The sequence below is a fragment of the Lucilia cuprina genome, chromosome 6 (assembly GCF_022045245.1).
Source record: "Lucilia cuprina isolate Lc7/37 chromosome 6, ASM2204524v1, whole genome shotgun sequence".
In the NCBI taxonomy this organism is placed as follows: domain Eukaryota; kingdom Metazoa; phylum Arthropoda; class Insecta; order Diptera; family Calliphoridae; genus Lucilia; species Lucilia cuprina.
In genome coordinates this window covers 597223-618228 of record NC_060954.1, presented here as the reverse complement: position 1 = coordinate 618228, position 21006 = coordinate 597223, and the positions used below count along the sequence as shown (strand labels likewise).

Here is a 21006-nt window from a genome sequence, read left to right as displayed (position 1 = left end):
AACAAACAAGAACAAAAATGAAAACACAATTATTAAAATTAGAATTAAATACTTTAAGATTAAGAACAATTATTAAAAAGAAAAGAATTATGTTTGTAAATGTATTGAAATTTGCACAAGTATTTTAAAAGACAATTCAAAATGATAACGCTGCAGAAGATTTGAAGCCACTACATATAACAGCAACAACAAAAACGTATAATCAAACTAACTACACCAACAAAATCGATCGATCTTCTTCTATTCTTATTATACAATTTTACTCTATATAACAATTGATTTATATTTATACAATTATAGTTTATTTTTATATTTTCTTTAACGATAGTGTTTGTTGTAATTATAAACACTTATCAATCAATGGATTGTATGGGGATGTTCGATTACTCTTTCATTTTTTTATTACAAATTGTTTTGTTTGTTTTTATTTTTTGTGTTTTATTAAAAAAGGGAGGTTTCTTTTACACCATTCAAAACAAAAAACTCCACCCATTTATCATCCTTCGGTTAATATACATACAATCACACTTACTCGTGTCGGCGTATGAATGATTGTGGTGTTTGTATTGTAAATGTTTGGAAGGCTAAAAGTAAAAAACCACAAAAACAAAACAAACAAATAAACCCTGACTTGGTAATTGAACCCGCATCTTAATAAACAACTTACATACAGACATACAGAGATACATACTTATAGAAATATTTAAATACTCTTGTATCTAGGAGTAAATGTGTTTGTGATCTTTTAAACTCTTAATCTAATTTTAATAAGCTTTGTCTTGTGCTTTCTATATGTTAAATGAATCATTGACTCATTGGACCCATTTTTTATTGAACTGAAGAATTTTTTTTATTTTGTTAAAAATAACTTTGATTATTTGTTTTAAACAAAGATTAAATTAAAAAAATACATATTTAAAAATATTAATTTGTATTTGTTGGAAAGTATTTTGAAATGTTGACGTTTTCAACCCTTTGAAGTTTGTTCATCGGTTATTATTAAACCTTTCAAGTTCTAACATTTTAACAATAAAATAGAACACTATAGACTAGACTATTATATAGATTATAGACTAGATTATAAACTAGACTATAGAATAGGTAATAGACTAGATAATATACTAGACTATAGACTAGGTTATAGACTAGACTATAGACTCGACTATAGACCAGAGTATGGACTAGACTATAGACTCGACTATAGACTAGACTATTGACTAGACTATTGACTAGACTATAGACTAGACTATAGACTAGACTATAGACTAGACTATAGACTAGACTATAGACTAGAATATAGACTAGACTATAGACCAGACTATAGACTCGACTATATACTAGACTACAGACTAGACTATAGACTAGACTGTAGACTAGACTATAGACTAGACTGTAGACTAGACTATAGACTAGACTATAGGCTAGACTATAGACTAGACTATAGACTCGACTATAGACTAGACTATAGACTAGACTGTAGACTAGACTATAGACTAGACTATAGCCTAGACTATAGACTAGACTATAGACTAGACTATAGACTAGACTATAGACTAGACTATAGACTAGACTATAGACTAGACTATAGACTAGACTATAGACTAGACTATAGACTAAACTTAAAACTTGAATATGGATTAGACTATTCCATGTTTTGTTGAGTTAACCTGTTGATTGAAATTCATTAACATATCAATTGAGGTTGACATTTTGTAATCAGGAGATAATCAAAGCATAAGATTTATGCTCATCACGAACAACTGACTTATTTTGCTGACACCTTAGTTAAAAATTATTTTTATAGTTTGTACTTTGTACAAATTTATGTATGTATGTATGTATGTATGTATGTATGTATGTATGTATGTATGTATGTATGTATGTATGTATGTATGTATGTATGTATGTATGTACGTATGTATATGGGACTCAATAACAATTTTTTCTAAGTAGCATAGAAATTACTTCTGTTGAAGTTATTCAGAAGCAATGTCAATGAATTGTTTATTGTTTTGTAGTTGAGCAAATCAATATATTTCTTTTGCATCGTTGGAAGTTATTTTTTGTCGGGTTCCGAAATAAAAAAAAAACTTATAAAAGTTGATTTGAAAAAATCATAGTTTTAAGAATAACAACACAGTACCTATTAATATGAAGGTACGTATTTATGTATATGCATACTGTTATAAATTCGTACGTATGCATTTTTCAAGATTTATGAGAATTTTAAATCAGTCAATAATAAAAAAAAACTACAACGACAACAATGCGTACATACATAAGTAGCATGTAAATAAAAAAATGAACATATGTATGTATGTATTACAAATTAAAAAAAATATAATGTTTTGATAATGAAATGATGCAGTTTAATGTCAGTGTTAAAGGAAAAAATAAACAATTTCATTCATTTCCGTCTAATCGTAAAATGATGTAGACAAATTGCAATTAGAATACAAATTATGTGAACTGGCAAATATGATTTCCAAGTAAAAATAGATTTGAAATTTATATGTTTTATTAAAACCGCTCTTACATACATATGTACATAGATACATATATATGTATGTAATTACTTATGGATGAGTACAGTTCCTCGTATCAATTTATTATAAACTATTTAACTGCATTAACTGTTGAATCATTGTTAAAAAGAATAAACAAATAGAAGATCACCATCATTATGACGCAGATTAGAAAAAAACAAATTAATACGACGACATACATATCAATTTCTTAAATTTGTGAAAAATATGCAAATTAAAACGTAGTTTCAACCAAATATAGAAACAACAACAACAATAACAGATAGCATCTAATGAAAAACTAAAACTATTAGAGAGATACATATTCATATTAAATATTTCATACCGACATACACATACATGATAAGTGCATAATAATACCTGCATACGTAAATATATTCATATGTATGCATGTAGTATATACTATTTTCCTGAATTTTACAAAGTATTGTAATACGTTTTTTATATTTAAATTTATCTTAACATTAAATAATTATTCGAAACAAGAATGGTAGATTATTTATATTTTTTTAATTTGGTTTTTTTTTATTAAAATTAACTTTTTAAATTAATTGATTTTGTCAAAATATATTGAAAAATATTTATTTCCAGAATTTGCTATTTAAATATCAATAAAAATATTTTTTTGTTAAAAATATTATCAAATCAACCTTCAAATACACCAGACAATGTTTACCACCCTCAGTTTTGTCTTTTTTTTTTTGTTAAACATAAACATTTTCATACTGTCTGTCTGACAGACTGAATGATGCAATATTCAATTATTATTGCATCCTTCTTAATGTTCTTCATTTTGGATTTATTATAAGAAGAAAATACATTCGATACATGTGCATCGATTGTTAAAAATTTTTGGACAATTTTCATACGCCCCGTATGACAATTGTTAAGAATGCTGTAGACTTTACAGTGTAGAGTTTTTAAATTTATTTTATTTAAACATTGCTGGCAATCCTTACGTTTATCAATGTTAAAGCTGATATATTCTGTGTGAAATTTCTTTAAAGACACTTTTAAAATTTTAAATTAAAGTTCAATTTAGACTGATCCATAAAAATGTTTAAAAATTAAGGCTGAATTTTCATATTCCTCATTCGCAATAAGATGTCCTGAACTATTTTACGTTAGTATTATTATCATACAATTTCTAAATTGAAACTAAACCGATTTTAGCAATTTTTTTTTTTATTTTTAAGTTATATTTCATTTTAGATGATTAATTTAAATACTCTAGTCCATATTCATAATCAATTTCTTAAGTACTAGTGTATAAACATTTGTATGGAAATTTTACTTTATTTTTAAAAGTCATTGATAAATTTAAAAACATTGATTATGTCTATCAGTGTTTTTTTAGCTGTTAAGAGTGAAATAATGCAAATTTTTTAAACGTTAACAAAAAATCACTACTCCTTTCTTTATTACTTCCATTTCCATAAATGGAATACCCAGCCGTCTGCTAAACCCATTATCGTAGTGTTGGAACAATTTGTCAGACTTTGTACTAGTGTTTTATATATAAAATATTATAAAATTATTCAATTTTTTTAGTCACCCAATTATTGTTTTATAATTTCGTTTAGTCACGCCTACATATATGTACTATTTAAGCTGACATAATTTCTAGACGGACAAAGTTCACAACCAAATTTGTTTTTATAACATTAGTATTGACCAAAATATAATAACTATGGATCAATTATAGAATCATAAAACAAATAAGTCTTTATTTCATTCAATAAGTTTTGGAATAATTATCGATAAGATTAAAAATAAGTGTAACAGTAATACATAACGCTCACTGAGTAACGAAATATTGTAACTCCAAAAACAATGTTTTTAGGAAAAGACAACATTCTCTACATTCAAAACAAATTACATTTTTCAAGAGCTGGTCTAATATCCATACATACATGTATGTATATGTTAAAGGTCTTTTAAAGGCAATTTAGGATGTTCTTGAAATATTGTTTACACGCGTGTTAGATACTCTATTAAAAAGTTGTGTTTTGCCTTATAACTGTTATCAATGAAATATAATTTAAAACGGGTTATAAATACTAATCATTATTAAAAAATAATAGTAGTTTTTTTTTAATTTCGTGCGTAATATTTTTTTCCTAACACCCACTATCACGATGATTTAACAATAAAACATGTGCTGGATATCAGAGAAAGTAATCGATTTAAATAGAAATTTCCAAAATTAACTATTGTTACCACGGAAACTAGTCTTAACTATAGTTTCTTCATGTTTTTCAAATAATTAGTACATGTGAACTATGATTAAAATAATTCAATTAAAAAATAGTTAAAAACTAACAGGTCGTTTTTTAAGATAATTTGATAAAATTTGAGCACTTCCAATACGTCGAATGGTTGGTGAGTTACCTTACCCCGAAAAACCGGGATTTCGGGTCTTGGTCAAGGTATTTTTTTAATTATTCTACAGTGTATCCTTTTGAAACACTAGGGAACATGGAACTTATAGAGGCCACAAAGCCCGAACTATTGCGCCAGCGAGTATATGTTTTGCCCAAGTCATAGCTTACAGAAATGTTTTTAAAAGGGAAAAGGTAAAATATTATTAAATTATTTTTTTAAGAAAAATTTAATTCTTTCTTACCATTTTAAATTCTTGGTTCTTTAAAGCCTAGATTACTTATCGTTGTGACCAATGATTGTGGCTGATAGGGTGAGACAGAGTCTATCATCATGGTTGGAACAACCACAGTCTTTTTAAATAGAGTATAAGCCAATAGAATAAACCAATAAGATAATAACAAAAATCTGAAATAAAGATACAAATAAAACAAATTTTTTAAGTCTTTTATTCAGTTCAAGATCTGAAACAATTTCACTGCAGTTTTAGATCAATGCTCTTAAGTTGTAGTTTCAGTCTGTTATGTTTCAGACAATTTCAGAAAGTTATGAAATTAAATTAAATTTCTTGGGAAAAAATTTTGAACAGTTTGTATTATTATTTTGGGATTTTAAGGCCGAGGGAAACTAAAATTTGTCATTTGAAACTTCAATCTATGCTGAATCTGAAAACGGTTTCAGAATGGAACTAGATCTAATATTTCATAAAAATTTCAGTACAATAATTTTGAACCAAATATCACATGAAATTTTATTTCACATCAAGATTTTCCTTATATTTGAGGTGCTATAAAAGTCCAGACAAGAAATGTTGATTTACGTCCACTTTTAGTTCATTTTCGTTTGAAGCATAAGCACTAACTTGAATGTCAAATTTTTATAGCTATAGGCCTCAATACCCCGATATAATACCACAAATTGCCTAAAATAAAAAATAGGGATTTTAATACAAATCCATCCACCAAGTTTTATGGCCTCCTTTAGAAATTTAAAAATGCTCGAACCAAGATAAAATTCTTACCCATGTAGTTGCTAAAGTTAAGATTAAAAATATCACAGAATTTATAATTTGAGTAAAAAGTGTCACTCTAAAAATATAACTCGTTTTGTTGCTATTAATACTTTATTTTATTTTTAATTTTTGTTTTCTTTCCCAGTATTATCTTTTGTAGACTGGTTAAGCCAGTCATATGGGGTCATAGAAACAGTATGAATTGATTGTGTGTTTATAGAATATGTGTTTTTTTAATTTTGACTAAAGATTCCCAAAGTCTGGTGGTACCTGTTTTGATTTATATAAATACATAACAACACAGAATATATCAGAAATCATTTTAAAAAAATATACATTTTTCTCCTATAACAAATAAAGATTATATTAAAGGTTAAAAATTTCATAAAAAATTGAAAAGTAAATATAATTGGTTTGTTTTCTTCTTGTTTTGCATTTGCAAAAATGTCAATGAACATTATTTAACAAAAAAAAGAAAGAAAATACTTTATACAAATGCATATAATATATTAGAGGTATCACCAAAATATGCATATCATTATTAAAAAAACTCAAATTTTATTTCGTTTGGGTTCGATTTATTTTAACTTATAGGAATAATAAAAATAATTTAGTCTTTCTTTGTGAATTTTGTAGAAATTTGTTGAACCACCCTAATATACATTTCCATAATTACATACATACAAATGTTTGTTTTGATAAAGCCTAGTGAGTATTTACCATAATCTTATTGTTTTAAATTGTGAACTAAATAATTATTGGCTTATTTCGATTTTCTTATAAATAATTGAAACAAAGCTCAAATTGAAAGCATGCCATCAAATGATGATTTTTGTTATATACCGATTTGCTTCGGAATTGTGAATAAATTTTTTGAAGATAATCCAAACTCCTAACAGGTGTTTGCAGTTTATTATTTTGTTATCAAAAATTTTAAAATAATATATGTATATGTACGGCTACAAAGTTCAATTTGTTTAAATAGACAAAAATTATTATGCTGCTAATTAATCATAATTGTTGCAGATCAAAATATTATGGTATGAATTTGTGGGTATTTTGATATCGAGCGAAACTCCCATAAGGATTGTAAAATTAGCGAAAAGTCAATAATTTTAAGTGAATAATTCGTTAAAATGTTTAACTAAAGTAGAACATAAAATTAATAAATCAAACTTCTAGACAATCTAGACAAAAAATATTAACAAGATCTGTGATTACTATTCACAAAAACATTTTTCGAATTAAACCAGATCATTTTTTTTTTAATTTAAAATTCAAAAGGGAAACGTTTTTATGTTATAAAATCTGGCAACTTTAATAATGATCCAATTGATTGGTTAGCTAAGTTGTAAACCATTCTATAAAAGCTATAAATATGTATGTATATAGCTTATAATAAGGGCTGCCAAATCGAAATTAATAAACATTTCTTTAAAGTAAGATGTTTCATCCCAAAAAAATTTATGTATCCTTTTAATAAAACACTTGTTGAAATTGGCAATTAACTAAAATATATTATTCATTTAAATTTTATATATGTATATGTATATATTCTTTTGTTGCCCTACATTTAAACAATAATATTATATTATTTATTTATTTTAAGGTTAAAATTTTGTTAATTGGATTTCACAAGTAAAATTGTCATAAGCAAAAGGCATAAACATGTCAATGTAAACGAATGAACTTAACAAAAGAACATTAGTGTGACTCCACAAAAAATTTAACTAATTTTTAGTTTAGTAAAATTTAAACATCATTTTGGAATTAATAATTACGATCTTTATTAATATAGCAATTTCAGAAAACAAAAATCTTTACTCAATTCTAAATAGTGAGTTATTGTTACTGTTACATTTGAAAATATTTTCAAACTGGAGGGCAACCATATGAATGTACTTATGAAAGAATATTGACTTTTAAATATGTACGAGGTGTAAGTGTTTTAAAACAAATTAAAATACGAATAATGTTTTTGGTTTTATATTTTTCGACTTAGTTGAAAAAAAGAAGAAACACACGTGATTGCTATTATTATTTTCATTTGACCTTGTAAGACCTACTTATAAATAAAAATTACACATTAAATTTCTGAAATATAACATCTTTTAATTGTTCTTAGTATGTTTGTAAACATTATACGAAAACCAAAAAACCCATTAAAATAAACATTCATACAACTTTATGAGGAATTTATGAACAGTCGCTTGAATTCAATTCTGAGAATTTAAGATTATTCGATAGACTTGCCCATGGTCGACATGCTATAGACTAGGTGATTTTGACATACTATAGACTAGTTTGACATAGAATAGCCTATGGATTAGACAACTATAGACTAGTTTGACATAGAATAGTTTGACAATAGAATAGCCTATGGATTAGACAACCGACTCGTTAATAGAATGATGCACATATTAGTCAATAGACTAATTAGTAAACCAGTCCACAGTCTAGTCAGTAACAATAATATAGTCGACAGACGGTCAAATCAATAGAATATTGCTTATAGTCTTGTCAATATAACTCGATTTTAAACTATTCAATAGATTAGTTCACAGACTTATCATAATACAAGTCCACTGACTTCAATCAACAGGCCAGTTAACAGACTTGCTAGTAAACTAGCCAATAAAATAGTCGAAAAGTTATTTAGTACTTTTGCCATTAAAAAGAAGTAATAATTTTGGCAAAAGTTAAGTATTAATAATCTATACAATTTGGGAGCACTCTAATGTATCTATCAGAACATTGAATGCCCTATTAGATACAAATATATATTTCAAAAAGTAACCTCACATTGTTAAAGTGCCCTATGCGGTTAAAAAAATTCTCCTAACTGCGCCATTTATTTTTACACTTTATGATTACACACCAAAGAGTAAGAATATTTGTTCAAGAGATATAATTCAATATTGAAAGAGAGCGATAATTTAATTTAAAATTTTTCTTGTTTAGAAAATGTACTTCATATCGATGTGAATTGTATGCGATACTTCAGTTGGCTATAATAGCTCGTCGTTACTTGTCGGATATAACGGAAAGTTAAATTATAAAAATATTAAAGAAATGAAAACAAAATAAGACAAAATAAAATTGTGAAAGCAAAACACCATATGAACAATATTTAATATATTTTTAAACAGTTTGCAAATTGTTGATTGAAAAAAATAAAAAAAACAATTGATACAAAATTTGCACAAAACTAAACGTTAAAAATAAACCAGAATAAATATTAAAAAGTTTTATATAAAAAATCTAATTAAAATCAATTTAAATGGAAACTTTTTGTACACTTATAAATTTGTGTCATTACAACAAATTTCGTGGCTACATAAAGTCAAACATATATAGACCAAATACTTAAATACAGTAAAAGCAACAAAAAAATAACGAAAAATTAATTTATTAATTTTAAAAATAGCAAAAAACCTATAAAAAATATTTGTTTTTTTTAATATACATACCGACTTCCATATACTTAATTATATATACATACATTTATAAAACAAAAAAACAAAACAAATAAATAAAGAAAAACAAAGTAGGAAACAAAGAAAAGAAAGAATAAACTCTTTAACCTGTAGCATTTGTGAATAATATAAAAACAAAAAACTCGAATAAATAACAATAATAAAGAAAGAAAGACAAAAACAAAACAAAATACTTAAACGACAGTAATAAAAAATAAGAAAAGAAAATACTGCTGTAAAAATATACATTACATATTCAAGATACAAAAATTTATCTAGTCAGCTGACGAAAATCACGTACTCTAGAGTAGAGAGTAAAACGAGTATCTTTAAGTGGCAAACAACGTGCAACGTAAATACAAACTTTCAAAATGTGGTGCATTGTAAATTTACCAAACGGTACACAACAAGCCGTTAAATGGGATCCCAAAGCTATCGGCCAAGAATGCTTAGAAAAGGTAAAATTTTGATAATTTATTTATTTTTTTTTTTATAAAAAATTAAGAACTTTAAATATTATAAATATTTGATAAATGAAAACCTTATTAATATTCTATTAAATTGACTTCGAATGCCAAAATTATGGTTTTGATTACAACAGTAATAATAAAGAAAAAGACTTCGATCCGAGAATTTTGCCACTACAAATAGCTGAACTATTTTTATACAAAATACTGAAACAGGTTTCAAATACTATATTAAAATACATATGTCAAAAATTTAAGTCAGATTTGTTTATCATATCTCAAATGTTTTGCTGATTTTTACTATTAAAATTTTCCGATACATTTTGTACCTACATATTTCTTTTCCCCTAAAAGCTACAGTTTAACACGTTTTGAAAACCTACATCAACCAAAGATAAAATTAAATAATCTTATCTAGGAATTAAATGTTATTTGAAAAACTTTGTTTAAATAGTAAATAATGTTGTTTTTATGCCGCTATAAATTTGTTATTTTCAAACGTATATGTATATGTACATATGTATGTAGTTGTTTTGACAAAAGTCCATAGAATTATAATTCAAAGTGTTATAAAGAGAATGACAAAATACATTTGTATCAACATATATAAATATAAAATTTATATAGATGTTGATAGATATTCGCATGTACTTTGTTCGTATTTGCAAAGCAAAAAAAAAAAAAACTTTAATAAACACGCACCTGGAAATTAACAAAACACCAAATGCTTCACGTTCAAAGCGGTGTCCAAAGTTCAAGTTGTATACGGTGTTAACTTTAAAAAACAAAAATTAAATAAATAAGCTTGTTATTGTTTAACTATACTTTTCAATTTGTTACTAAATACATATTTAGCTATACTTTTATTTCTGATACCGATATAGATAACAAATGCTACTTAAACGAATAGGTACTTACCTACAAATTCATTATCACTTGAAATACAAATTAAAAATACATTTGTATGTATGTGTAGTTATAAGTATAAAACAAATAAAATTAAACCTTTATTTAACATTAATTAATCAACTTTATTTAGAATTCATTTTTATCTTATCATTATTGAGTTCATATTTTTTTTTTAATTTCACATTTTAACAAACAATGAACCTTATAAGATAAAGATAAAATTAATAATACGTTCTACAAATTGTTATTACTTTATGATGAATTACTTTATAATATTATAAATAAGCATAATTATTATTATTATTTATTTTAATCAATTTATTTGGTAATTAATTTTTAGCCATTTTAATACGACTCCAGCTAATTTTTTTTAAGATAACTGACTAAGGAAATAATTTGATATAGTATTTGTATAAAAGACTGCATTTGTACCCTATCAATAGGTCAGAAGCGGATTCAAGGATGGGGGAATGAGAAAATAACCCCCTTCAAAAAAAAAAAAAAATATATATATACAAAATTTTCCCCATATTTTCATAAAAAAATTTTGAAAATACAAAAACAATTTATTTGAAAATTTAAGTGAATTAAGGGGAAGGGATTTACAAAATAACCCTCTTATATTATAAATTATATTGACATCATTTCTTATTATTCACAAAAGATTTGAAAAACATTTTGAACTTAGCAACAATTTCTCTGCAATTTCTTTCTTTATTTCTAAAAACAAATGTATGTATGTATGTGTATATATATTGAAACTTGTTTTCTTAAACTAAAATATTAAAAAACCTAAGTATAAAAATTTGTCTGTATTTAAATATATATATTAATTAATATTTCCTTATTCATACACGTGCATGTTATAACAAATGTTTACACTTACAAACTTGAGCCAGTCAATAAACTGCATTCAAATTATATTTTTGATTACAATGCAAAATTATTAGTTTACTATAGAAATAACAACAAACCATAGAAAAATATTTTTTAATATAATTAAATCTTTGGCTGTGTGTGATGTAAATGACATCCCATTAAATTTGATTAAAAATTAAATGTAATAAATTGTTATCACTAGAATTTAATTACTAAGCATTTTTTTGTTTAGCTTAGTTGGTAACTATATCAAAATATGTAGTATTATTAATATTCTAATAATAGAATACAATTAAATGTATTTTAATTTTATTAAAAATGTAACGGTTTTATTGACCCCCGTAGTAGTAGGCACATTTTTGTATTTTAAACATTTTTTTAATTAAAACTGAAAAAAATAATAATTTTTTAGATTTCATAATTACATTTTCCTTTAAAAGGGGTGTTACTCATTAGGAATTATATGATTATATTTATATTTTTTGAAAGTTATTATCATTACAACTTCGTTTTAAAAAAATTGATAATAAATATATTAATAATTTATATGGCATTAAAAATAGCATTATAAATTATTAAATATTAAAAGATAATAAAAATTCGACTTTGCATTCAAATCTGAGTAATCATTTTAAAAATATATTATACCAATAAATCAATGTTTTATTATTGGTTACGAATGAAATGAATTGATTGAAATAATTCGAATTAAAAAAAAACAAATGACACCTACAAAATTTTTCGTTAAGCAATATTTTTCGTTAAGGGAACCGGGAATTTATACGATACAACATTTTGATAGATCATACTTTTGTGCCCGTGCGAAGGCGGTTTAAGCACTTATATTAACAGATATATCATTTTCTAACTTGTCAAACTGAAAAGTACACACATATTCATGCCTAAATTCAATTTAAATTTAAAAAAAAATTTGTATTCAAATTTTAATAAAATAATTCCAAAAAGGCATATTTCAGATCTTTTTAATGTTTTGTTGTATTCATATTTTATCTTTAATAGTATATAAAAATTGTCATCTTTGGATAAAATATATTAGTTTTTTTTTATATATATGTTAATATATATGTAAATATTTTTGTATGTATAGTATACAGAAATAATTAAATTTTTATAAAATTTTTAATACAATTTCTCTATGTACATATGTATGTTTGTGAAATCCTTAAAATACATTCGACTTGACAAAGAAATAGTACTTGAATAGATATTTAAATAAAACACATAAATACGAAAATAGTAAAAAAAAACGATAACAAGATAGAACAATTAAGAATCTATAGTAGGGCCTAGCCGACCATATAATAACCTACAGCAGTGAATAGTTAGTAAAAAATGTGGATTATATTTAATAATAATGCCTTTTAATTGTTTTTAGTCAAATTCCTACTTGTGTTGTTTTTAAAATCATTTTCTGAGGAGGACTTTAGAACACTTAACATTATTATGTAACATTTGTTGAGGGCTAGGTGAAATAATGCACCGATTTTAGGCTTATCGTCCTTGGGCCTTGGTGTCAAGGTTTAGATGGATGGACGGACAGACAGACGATTCAGACAACGATTCTGAGCCGATTGGTATTCTTTAAGGTGGGTACATAAACAATATTTCAATGCGTTACATACATCAGCACAAATCTAATATACCCTCCTCATTAAAGTGGTGTAGAGTATAAAAATAAATATTTACAGTATCCAGACTCGTGTCAGGTTTTTTATTTGTTTTATTTGTTTATTATATCTATCTAGTATACATATGTATACATAATTAATTCTGCTAAAATCTGTATATTTAATAGTGTGTGGTATATAATACATTAGAGGTGTGGTATTTGTGGTAAAAAATAAACATAACATTTCTGAAATGTTGTTTATATAGTATTTATTTATTATTGTTTCGCACAGAGCTGCCAGGCCGACAGGATTTATACTCACTTTACGAGGAAATTTATTAAGTATAAATGATATTTATACTTTGATATGAATAAATTCAATTAATTATACTTTCGATTAGATGGTACTTTTCAGACAATCTAGATAATTTGTATGTTTAAGCAACATTTTAAAATTTTAGATGTTTCAGTTTTTTTTTAAAGCCTGGCATCGTTGTCTCAATTTTTTCTAAACATGTACAAAAATAGTATAAAATATGGAAAAAAACACACCTACATTAGTACATGTCTAAATGTACATACAATTTTAAAATATTCAGACAGAAGTGAAACAACTCGAAATCAATGTGCAAATTTGTTAACAAAACAATAAAAATTGTGTAAATGTATGTGTGTAAGTATACATACATATATAACGGGGATGATATCAGAATTAAAATGAGATACATACTTCGAAAAAAAGTACGTTTTAAGGTACTATTATAAAGGTTTTTGTTAAGTACTTCAATGAAGTAAACAAAAAAAGTTCATTAACCATTAATCAATTAGAAATATGTAGAAATTATTTTAATTTTGTTATTGATTTTTTTACTTAAATTAACACAAACAAATATTATTTGCATACATACTAATGCGCTTTATACATTTTAATATGTTTACTATTTGTTAGAATATTTAAATTATTTTCAAACTTAAAATATGTTTTTAACTAAAATTTTAATTAGAAATTTTTAAAAGTGTACTTTGAAATTATGCATTTAATTTAATTTTTATTGATTAAAAAAAATTATATGGTACTTTCTCTGCTACTTAAAAACGTACCAAGGTGCCAAAATGTTTATAATTTTATAAATAAATATTAACATACACATACATATGTTTATACACTAGTAAGCATGTATTAGTTAGTATACTAGTTTCTTTCTTTGTTCATGTATTTATGAAGTTAAATCAGCTAAAATTTTATTTAAACAATAATAATGGCAATTGCGTTTTTTTAACCTTAATCGAATTTTTATTTGTCTTCTTTAAAAAAATGTAATAAAAATAAATTGTTTTTTGTGGGTGAATAAAAATAAAACTTTTATGAATAAATTTAGTTTATTTAATTTAAAGTGCTAAATTGAAAAAAAAAAATTAAAGAAAAAAACAAATTAAAGAAATAACAAATCCATATTATTCACATCTTTTTAAGAGAATTGCTTTAGGACTTACAATATTTATTTTTATTAAATCATTTAACAAAATTAAATTATTAAATTAATATCATTATTCAAAATGGTTTGAACTGTTTTTTAGTTCTTACTGACTCACGTCAACAAAACCCGTTTTCAAGGAAATAAATCGGATTTAACTGGTCCACAATTAAAAATATTTTTTTTAAGTTCTTTCAAATGAGGGAAATTTTTTAGTACATACACCTTAATAAGTCGCCTTTATGAGAAAAAACTACAGAGCAATAACATAACAATCACAGCCAACTCTTTGCCGGCATTTAAGTACATTTATCATTGAAAATAATAAACAATACGTCATCATCAAGATCACTCGCTGAACGCGTGCTTCTAGACATGTAACATTTAACGTTGATTTTTTTATTTTATTCATTATATAAAATAAATACAAACATACATTCTCATATGGCAGACAGACAGACAGACAGAATATCTTTACAAACATTTATATTTGAAAAGTACAATACAAAGTGCAATTAAAGCAATAAAAGTAACATCTCTTAGATATTAAATTCAATAAATATACTTATAGATACAATATGTATGTTTAGACTTTAAGTTCAGGCACGACAAGAATGAATACAAAACCTGGAAGTTAAGCCAGCTTTATACCTGTTATATATAATTAAATTATCTATGAATTTAACATAATTACATACATATATATGTTTTAAAGAAAACTATAACAAACAATAGCAAAAGCATGAAAATACTAAGTAGATATACTATATGTTTGTATGAATATTTCTACAAATAAGTGTGTATGTACTTAATAATTACACATCTAACTCATATTCATCAACTTCAACATCATCATCACTATCTTCTTTCTGTGAACACTGTAAAACACATTGATCGATGAAAACAAACATGAGCAACACAGCTGTGTACAAAGTCCAAGTTTTGTTTGGGTCGCAGTCCAAAGTCCAATTTCAAAATATTATTTTAGCTTTTTCTACAAAATACTCAAAATTTGGGGTCTCCGTTTTGACGGTAATTCCAACGTGACTCTCTCTAGTTTTTGGGTTTTGTTGAGAGACCAAAACAAACCGCAAAAAAAGATTTTTACACTTGAACACATTCTAAGTTTCAATTACAGCGACACATACAACATGTTGTTCTTTAGCTCTTTGCAAAAATTAAGATACAAAAAATGTATATTTTACCTGTTATTTTACAATTAAAATTCTCTTAGTTGTGTGATAAATTTCTCTTTATAAAAGTTGCCAGATACAATTTTTAAACAGGTTGTCTGGAGAAAGACTTAAAAGAAAGGAAGAAGTAATTGATTTGAAAGTTTTGTATGTAAATACTTATTATTTAACTTAATGTATTATACAAAAAGCTTATTTTAAGTGACTTATATTTTTGATTAGATAAAATAGTAAAATTTGTTTTTCATAATTTCACAATTTTTAACAATTCGTTTGAAATCTTTATTTATAAGCTTTTCATTCATATATGTATGACCAATTGCCCTAGCTAACAGGTCACCTCCAAGCACATGCATGCTTACATATGTATATAAAATACTAGAATTAGAACCTATTTCTACATAATAAAAGTAATCACGCATCTAGTTTTCTGTGTCAATTATTATTCTTTGGTCTCTCACTTTTATTGTTTTAAAATATTCTTTCGAAGAAAATTATGACTTAATGATAAATACTAATACTTATGCAAAATATTTTAATAATATCTGTTTAAAAATAATAAAATTATGAAATCACGTGAAAATGTTTTTTATGAAGAAACATTTAAATATTATTATCGGTCTACCAGATTAGAACACTAACCAATAATCTACTAATCTATTTAAGGAATAACAAATTAATTAAACAATTCAATAACATTTATTATATTTTAAGCATTTCTCTTTAATTTTATCACAATTCAATTGAGAACGTTTTTTCGCACAGAACCCAGGAGATGAAGAGTGAGATAAGAGAATAACTATTTATTTAGAGATAAATTAATTGTATCTGAAAGTCATAAACATCTGTACGAAAATAATAACAATAATAATATTGAATAGTTGGTCCATATGCTGCTACTCATGAGTACATGACTAAAGCTGCATTCGCATCGTACATCTATACATATATTTCTGAATCGATAAACGTTTGTATGTAAGAATGTGCGAATTTGTGTGTTTGCGGATTTGGTATTTCTCATAATGTGTTTTTTTATACTTTTTGGACTTTGTACTTTTCAATTTAGCGGCAAATGTTTTACACTCGTGTTTACGAATGAGTGACTGTTTTATATTTATATGTATATACAGATGTATATGTATACTAGATACAACTGTTGTTGTTATATTTATAATTTTGGTTTTTATTGTTATTTTTGCACATAGATACAAATACATCTATGTATATATGTACATATGTATGTACCTACATATTTTTATCCATAAGTATATACTTTAACATCTATTTACGAGTATGTTGTATGTCCAAATGAACAATATGGAGTTTGTATCAAATCATTGTGGTAATACCACGTTGTCATTGAATTGATTCTGTTGATTATTAATAAACAAACACTTTTCAGTTTAAACAATTTTGAGGAAATTATTATCATTTCTATAAATGTATCTTTCTTTGAAACACAAACATCTACACATTTATATGTACACATATGTATGTACATTAGGGAGATGACTTTTTATGAGAAAACAAAAAAAAAAAAATACAAAATTAATAATGTTTATAATACAACTGAAAAGGTTAAAGTTCGAAGTTTCTATACTTAGCAGTTATAAAATATTTAAAATTTTTTAATAATATAGCGGAATTAATTTTTGTATGTTTTTTATTGCAGGTGTGTAAAGCATTGGGTGTTATATGCGAAATGGAATATTTCGGCTTAGAACATTGGGTTCCCAGTCAAAAAGAATCTCGTACTCATCAGTGGATTAATTTGCGTAATCGACTTTCTTGCGATGGTGGAAGTGGTAGTGGCATACAATTGATGTTGGCATTGCGTGTCAAATTTTGGGTTCCGGTCCATTTCATTTTGCAGGAAAGTGTGCGTAATTTATTCTATATGCAAGCAAAAGCTGACTTATTGGAGGGTCGTTTATGTGCGAGAAGCTGGTCGAGTGCTGCCAAGCTTGCGGCGCTCTTATGTCAAGCTGACGGTTTGCGTTTCAATGAAGCTTCACTGAAATCCGAGTGTCCTTTAAAAATTAAAAGAGAACAAGAACGTTTAAAGTTACTTCTTCAACAGCAGCAGCAACAACAAATCCAGCAGCAACAACATCAACAACAACAGCATGGTGCCACGGGAAAAGATCGCAAAGAAAAAGACCATGTGCTTTCTTTTAAAAAACGTCGTTTATCGAAGCAAAAGTCTGTGGAAAATATAGATAATGATGCTCAGTTATCTTCCCAGACTTCAACCTCAAATTCTGCTACAACGGTCTCAACAAGTAACTTACGCCAAGCGGAAACCAACAACAAATCTACCTCTAGTACAAATGAAAATTCAACCAAAGTATCTGATAATGTAAATAGTACCTGTGATAATAAACCCCAAGAAACGGATATATCAATAGAAAAACGTATAGCTGCGTCACCGCTACGTATATACCAAGATTATATAATTACTCCCATAAGTGAAGAAGCCGACAATGAGATGCCCGAAGACTTCCTCAAGCAAATTGCAGTGGAGCACGGTAAATTGTCTATGCTAAAAATGTCGCCAAAGTCCGCCAAGTATTGGCTGCTTCAAGAAATTCAAGATTTGCCCGGTTATGGCGAAGAAGTTTTCAGTGGCGTTACAACTTCGGAAAATTCACAATCTTGCGATATAGCAGTGGGTGCTCATGGTATTAAAGTTTCCTTTGGAGATAATGAAAAGAAGTAAGTAGTAAATATTGACCATTTAAAAAGTGTACACTATGCTAATCTTAATTTTCGTTTTCTTTTAGCATTCCCTTTAGTGCAATAGCAGCGGCTAAATCGTTTCGACGCACATTTAAATTGGAATATGCAGACGATCATAATAATCGAAGAGAAATAGAGATAAAGTTACCAAAGCATGCAATTGCTGCTGGGCTTTACAGATCAATAACTGAACGACATGCCTTTTATGTTTGCGATAAAGTAAGGGGTGTTGTAACGAATCAATTTACCCGCGATCTTAAAGGCACCATAGCTTCGATGTTTAAAGAAGATACTGAACTTGGAAAGCGATATGTTTTCGATATTCAACATACCAGTCGGGAAGTACATGATCAAGCTCGTCGCATATTACATGAAAGGGGTATTGAAATATCGACTCAAAGTGCAGGCTTGGGAGATATCGCTCGCTATATACCCCACTTAGCCGAAAGCACAGATGCTGAAGATTCAAATGTTAAAAGTGTTTCTTCTATGACAAGTAAATTGGATATGGTGATACGAGAAAAAGAAGAAAGGGAGGCTGTCATTGAGAGATGTGTGGATTCGAGAATTTCGGAGGCTATGACATGTAAGATTTGTATGGATCACGCCATAAATACGATGTTCAATCCCTGCTGTCATGTCATGGCATGCGACCAATGTGCAGCTAAATGCGATAATTGTCCAAATTGTCGAGTAAAAATCACAAATGTTGTTAAAATCTTTTTACCCCCCGAACTGCGAACAACTCAATCAAGTCCGTCGTGTAGCAGTAAAAGTTCACATAGCTTGAAAGCAGATGGCCATCAATTAAGTACTTGCAAAATATCAACGGCTGCCTAGAATTGGTCTACATTTATATTTGTTCACCAGTTAGTGTTACATATTATGGAATGGTTTTGTGTAACTTCATGCAAACCATTTAAATATTTTTAGGTTTTTTATAAAAAATGTTCGTTACAATTTTTTGAATGCGAATAACTATCAATTACAATTTATTTAATTCCTTCAATTAGCATTTAAGTAATATTTTCGCTTTTATTTAAACTTTTATAATTTAATTATCTACATACATGTGTATGTATCTACATGTGTATGTATCTACATGTGAAATGTATATGTATATTTAATTTTGTGTTAATTTTTTTTATAAAACTATTAAAATTGCATTATATTATGTTTGGTTAGATAGAAATGTATGTAACTTTTATAATGTACATATGTGTATAAATATAATTTTTCATTTACGTCCTTAAACTCGATCACAAATAAATTATTGTTGCATATATTGTTATATTTTTTTAAATCCTTACCATGGTCGCAATCAAACAATGCAAATAGATATATAAAATGTTATTAAAATAATTATTTATAAAATATTAATAATATACGAGTTATGTTATTAAAATAAAAAACGATTTACAAAATAATTTTGAAATCTACAAGAAGTAAACAAATATTTGCCTTTTTATTAATTTATCTTTTCTGCCACAAGTTGAATTTTGAGCCTAAGTCTAAATCTTTAGAAAAAAGTTTTGATTGTTTTTAATATTAAAATATTATCTAAAATAGTATTGGAGTACAATATTCCAGGACATCCTGTAGATGGATTGTGAATTATCCAGTCGTTCGTAGAGCACATGGACAAAGAAACCTTGTTAGCTTTCTATAAAACAATTGGCCGGTCAGTGGTCAATTATGCTGCTCCATTGTGGTCTTCTTCACTGAGAGTAACGGGCAGCATGCAAATAACTTCCTTCACGAGGAAACGAAGGTCCTCCCAGTCAAGGAACATAATGTCATGTAGACTTAACAGTTCCTTCGGGATGTCACCGGTGGACTCATTCCAACTATAACATTACACAGTGGATGCTTTCCCGAGGTATGTCAGGAAGGACCCTCGTGTATACGAGGAGATCATATGAAGATATGTGCAGGATTCCTTGGATCGGATTTCGTATACAGCATCTTTAGAAGACATTCATAAAGTCGCCATCAATTCCGCGGATTCAGATTACTGCATGAATGTCGTTCTTGGAGGTCGCATACCGCCCATAGCAGAAATAGAAGTCGCTCTGGCACAAAACAAAAGTTGCTCTAGCACAACAGAGATAGTGATGAAGCAACAGGCTCAACGCCTACTTAACCCAATAGATTTATGGACTAACAATACTGAAGTAGCCCAATTTATTGTCTTTGACCTAAATACAGAACCCCCGGATTAAAAATCGTATAGTTTAAGCTGTTACAACAACAAAAAATATTTGAATTACGTGTGTTTACTCTATTTTAAACATGACA

The 21006-nt window shown here is 26.7% G+C and overlaps 1 protein-coding gene and 1 long non-coding RNA gene across 3 annotated transcripts; both read left to right on the top strand.

Annotated features, from left to right (window-relative positions):
- The first annotated feature begins 3949 nt into the window (after nt 1–3949).
- Nucleotides 3950–5348, top strand: LOC124420681. 2 transcript variants are annotated; one of them, XR_006941300.1, is made up of 3 exons: nt 3950–4928; nt 5020–5122; nt 5199–5348. It is a non-coding gene; the product is annotated as an uncharacterized LOC124420681 (long non-coding RNA). The 2 variants fall into 2 exon arrangements; XR_006941299.1 differs by having other exon boundaries at nt 4999–5122.
- A 3596-nt stretch (nt 5349–8944) lies between these two features.
- LOC111678442 (E3 ubiquitin-protein ligase MYLIP) lies at nt 8945–20139 on the top strand. The gene is made up of 3 exons (XM_023439790.2): nt 8945–9874; nt 17642–18684; nt 18753–20139. Exons 1-3 carry the CDS (start codon nt 9788–9790, stop codon nt 19546–19548), a joined length of 1926 nt encoding a protein of 641 aa, XP_023295558.2. The 5' UTR covers nt 8945–9787; the 3' UTR covers nt 19549–20139.
- Nucleotides 20140–21006: the final 867 nt, after the last annotated feature.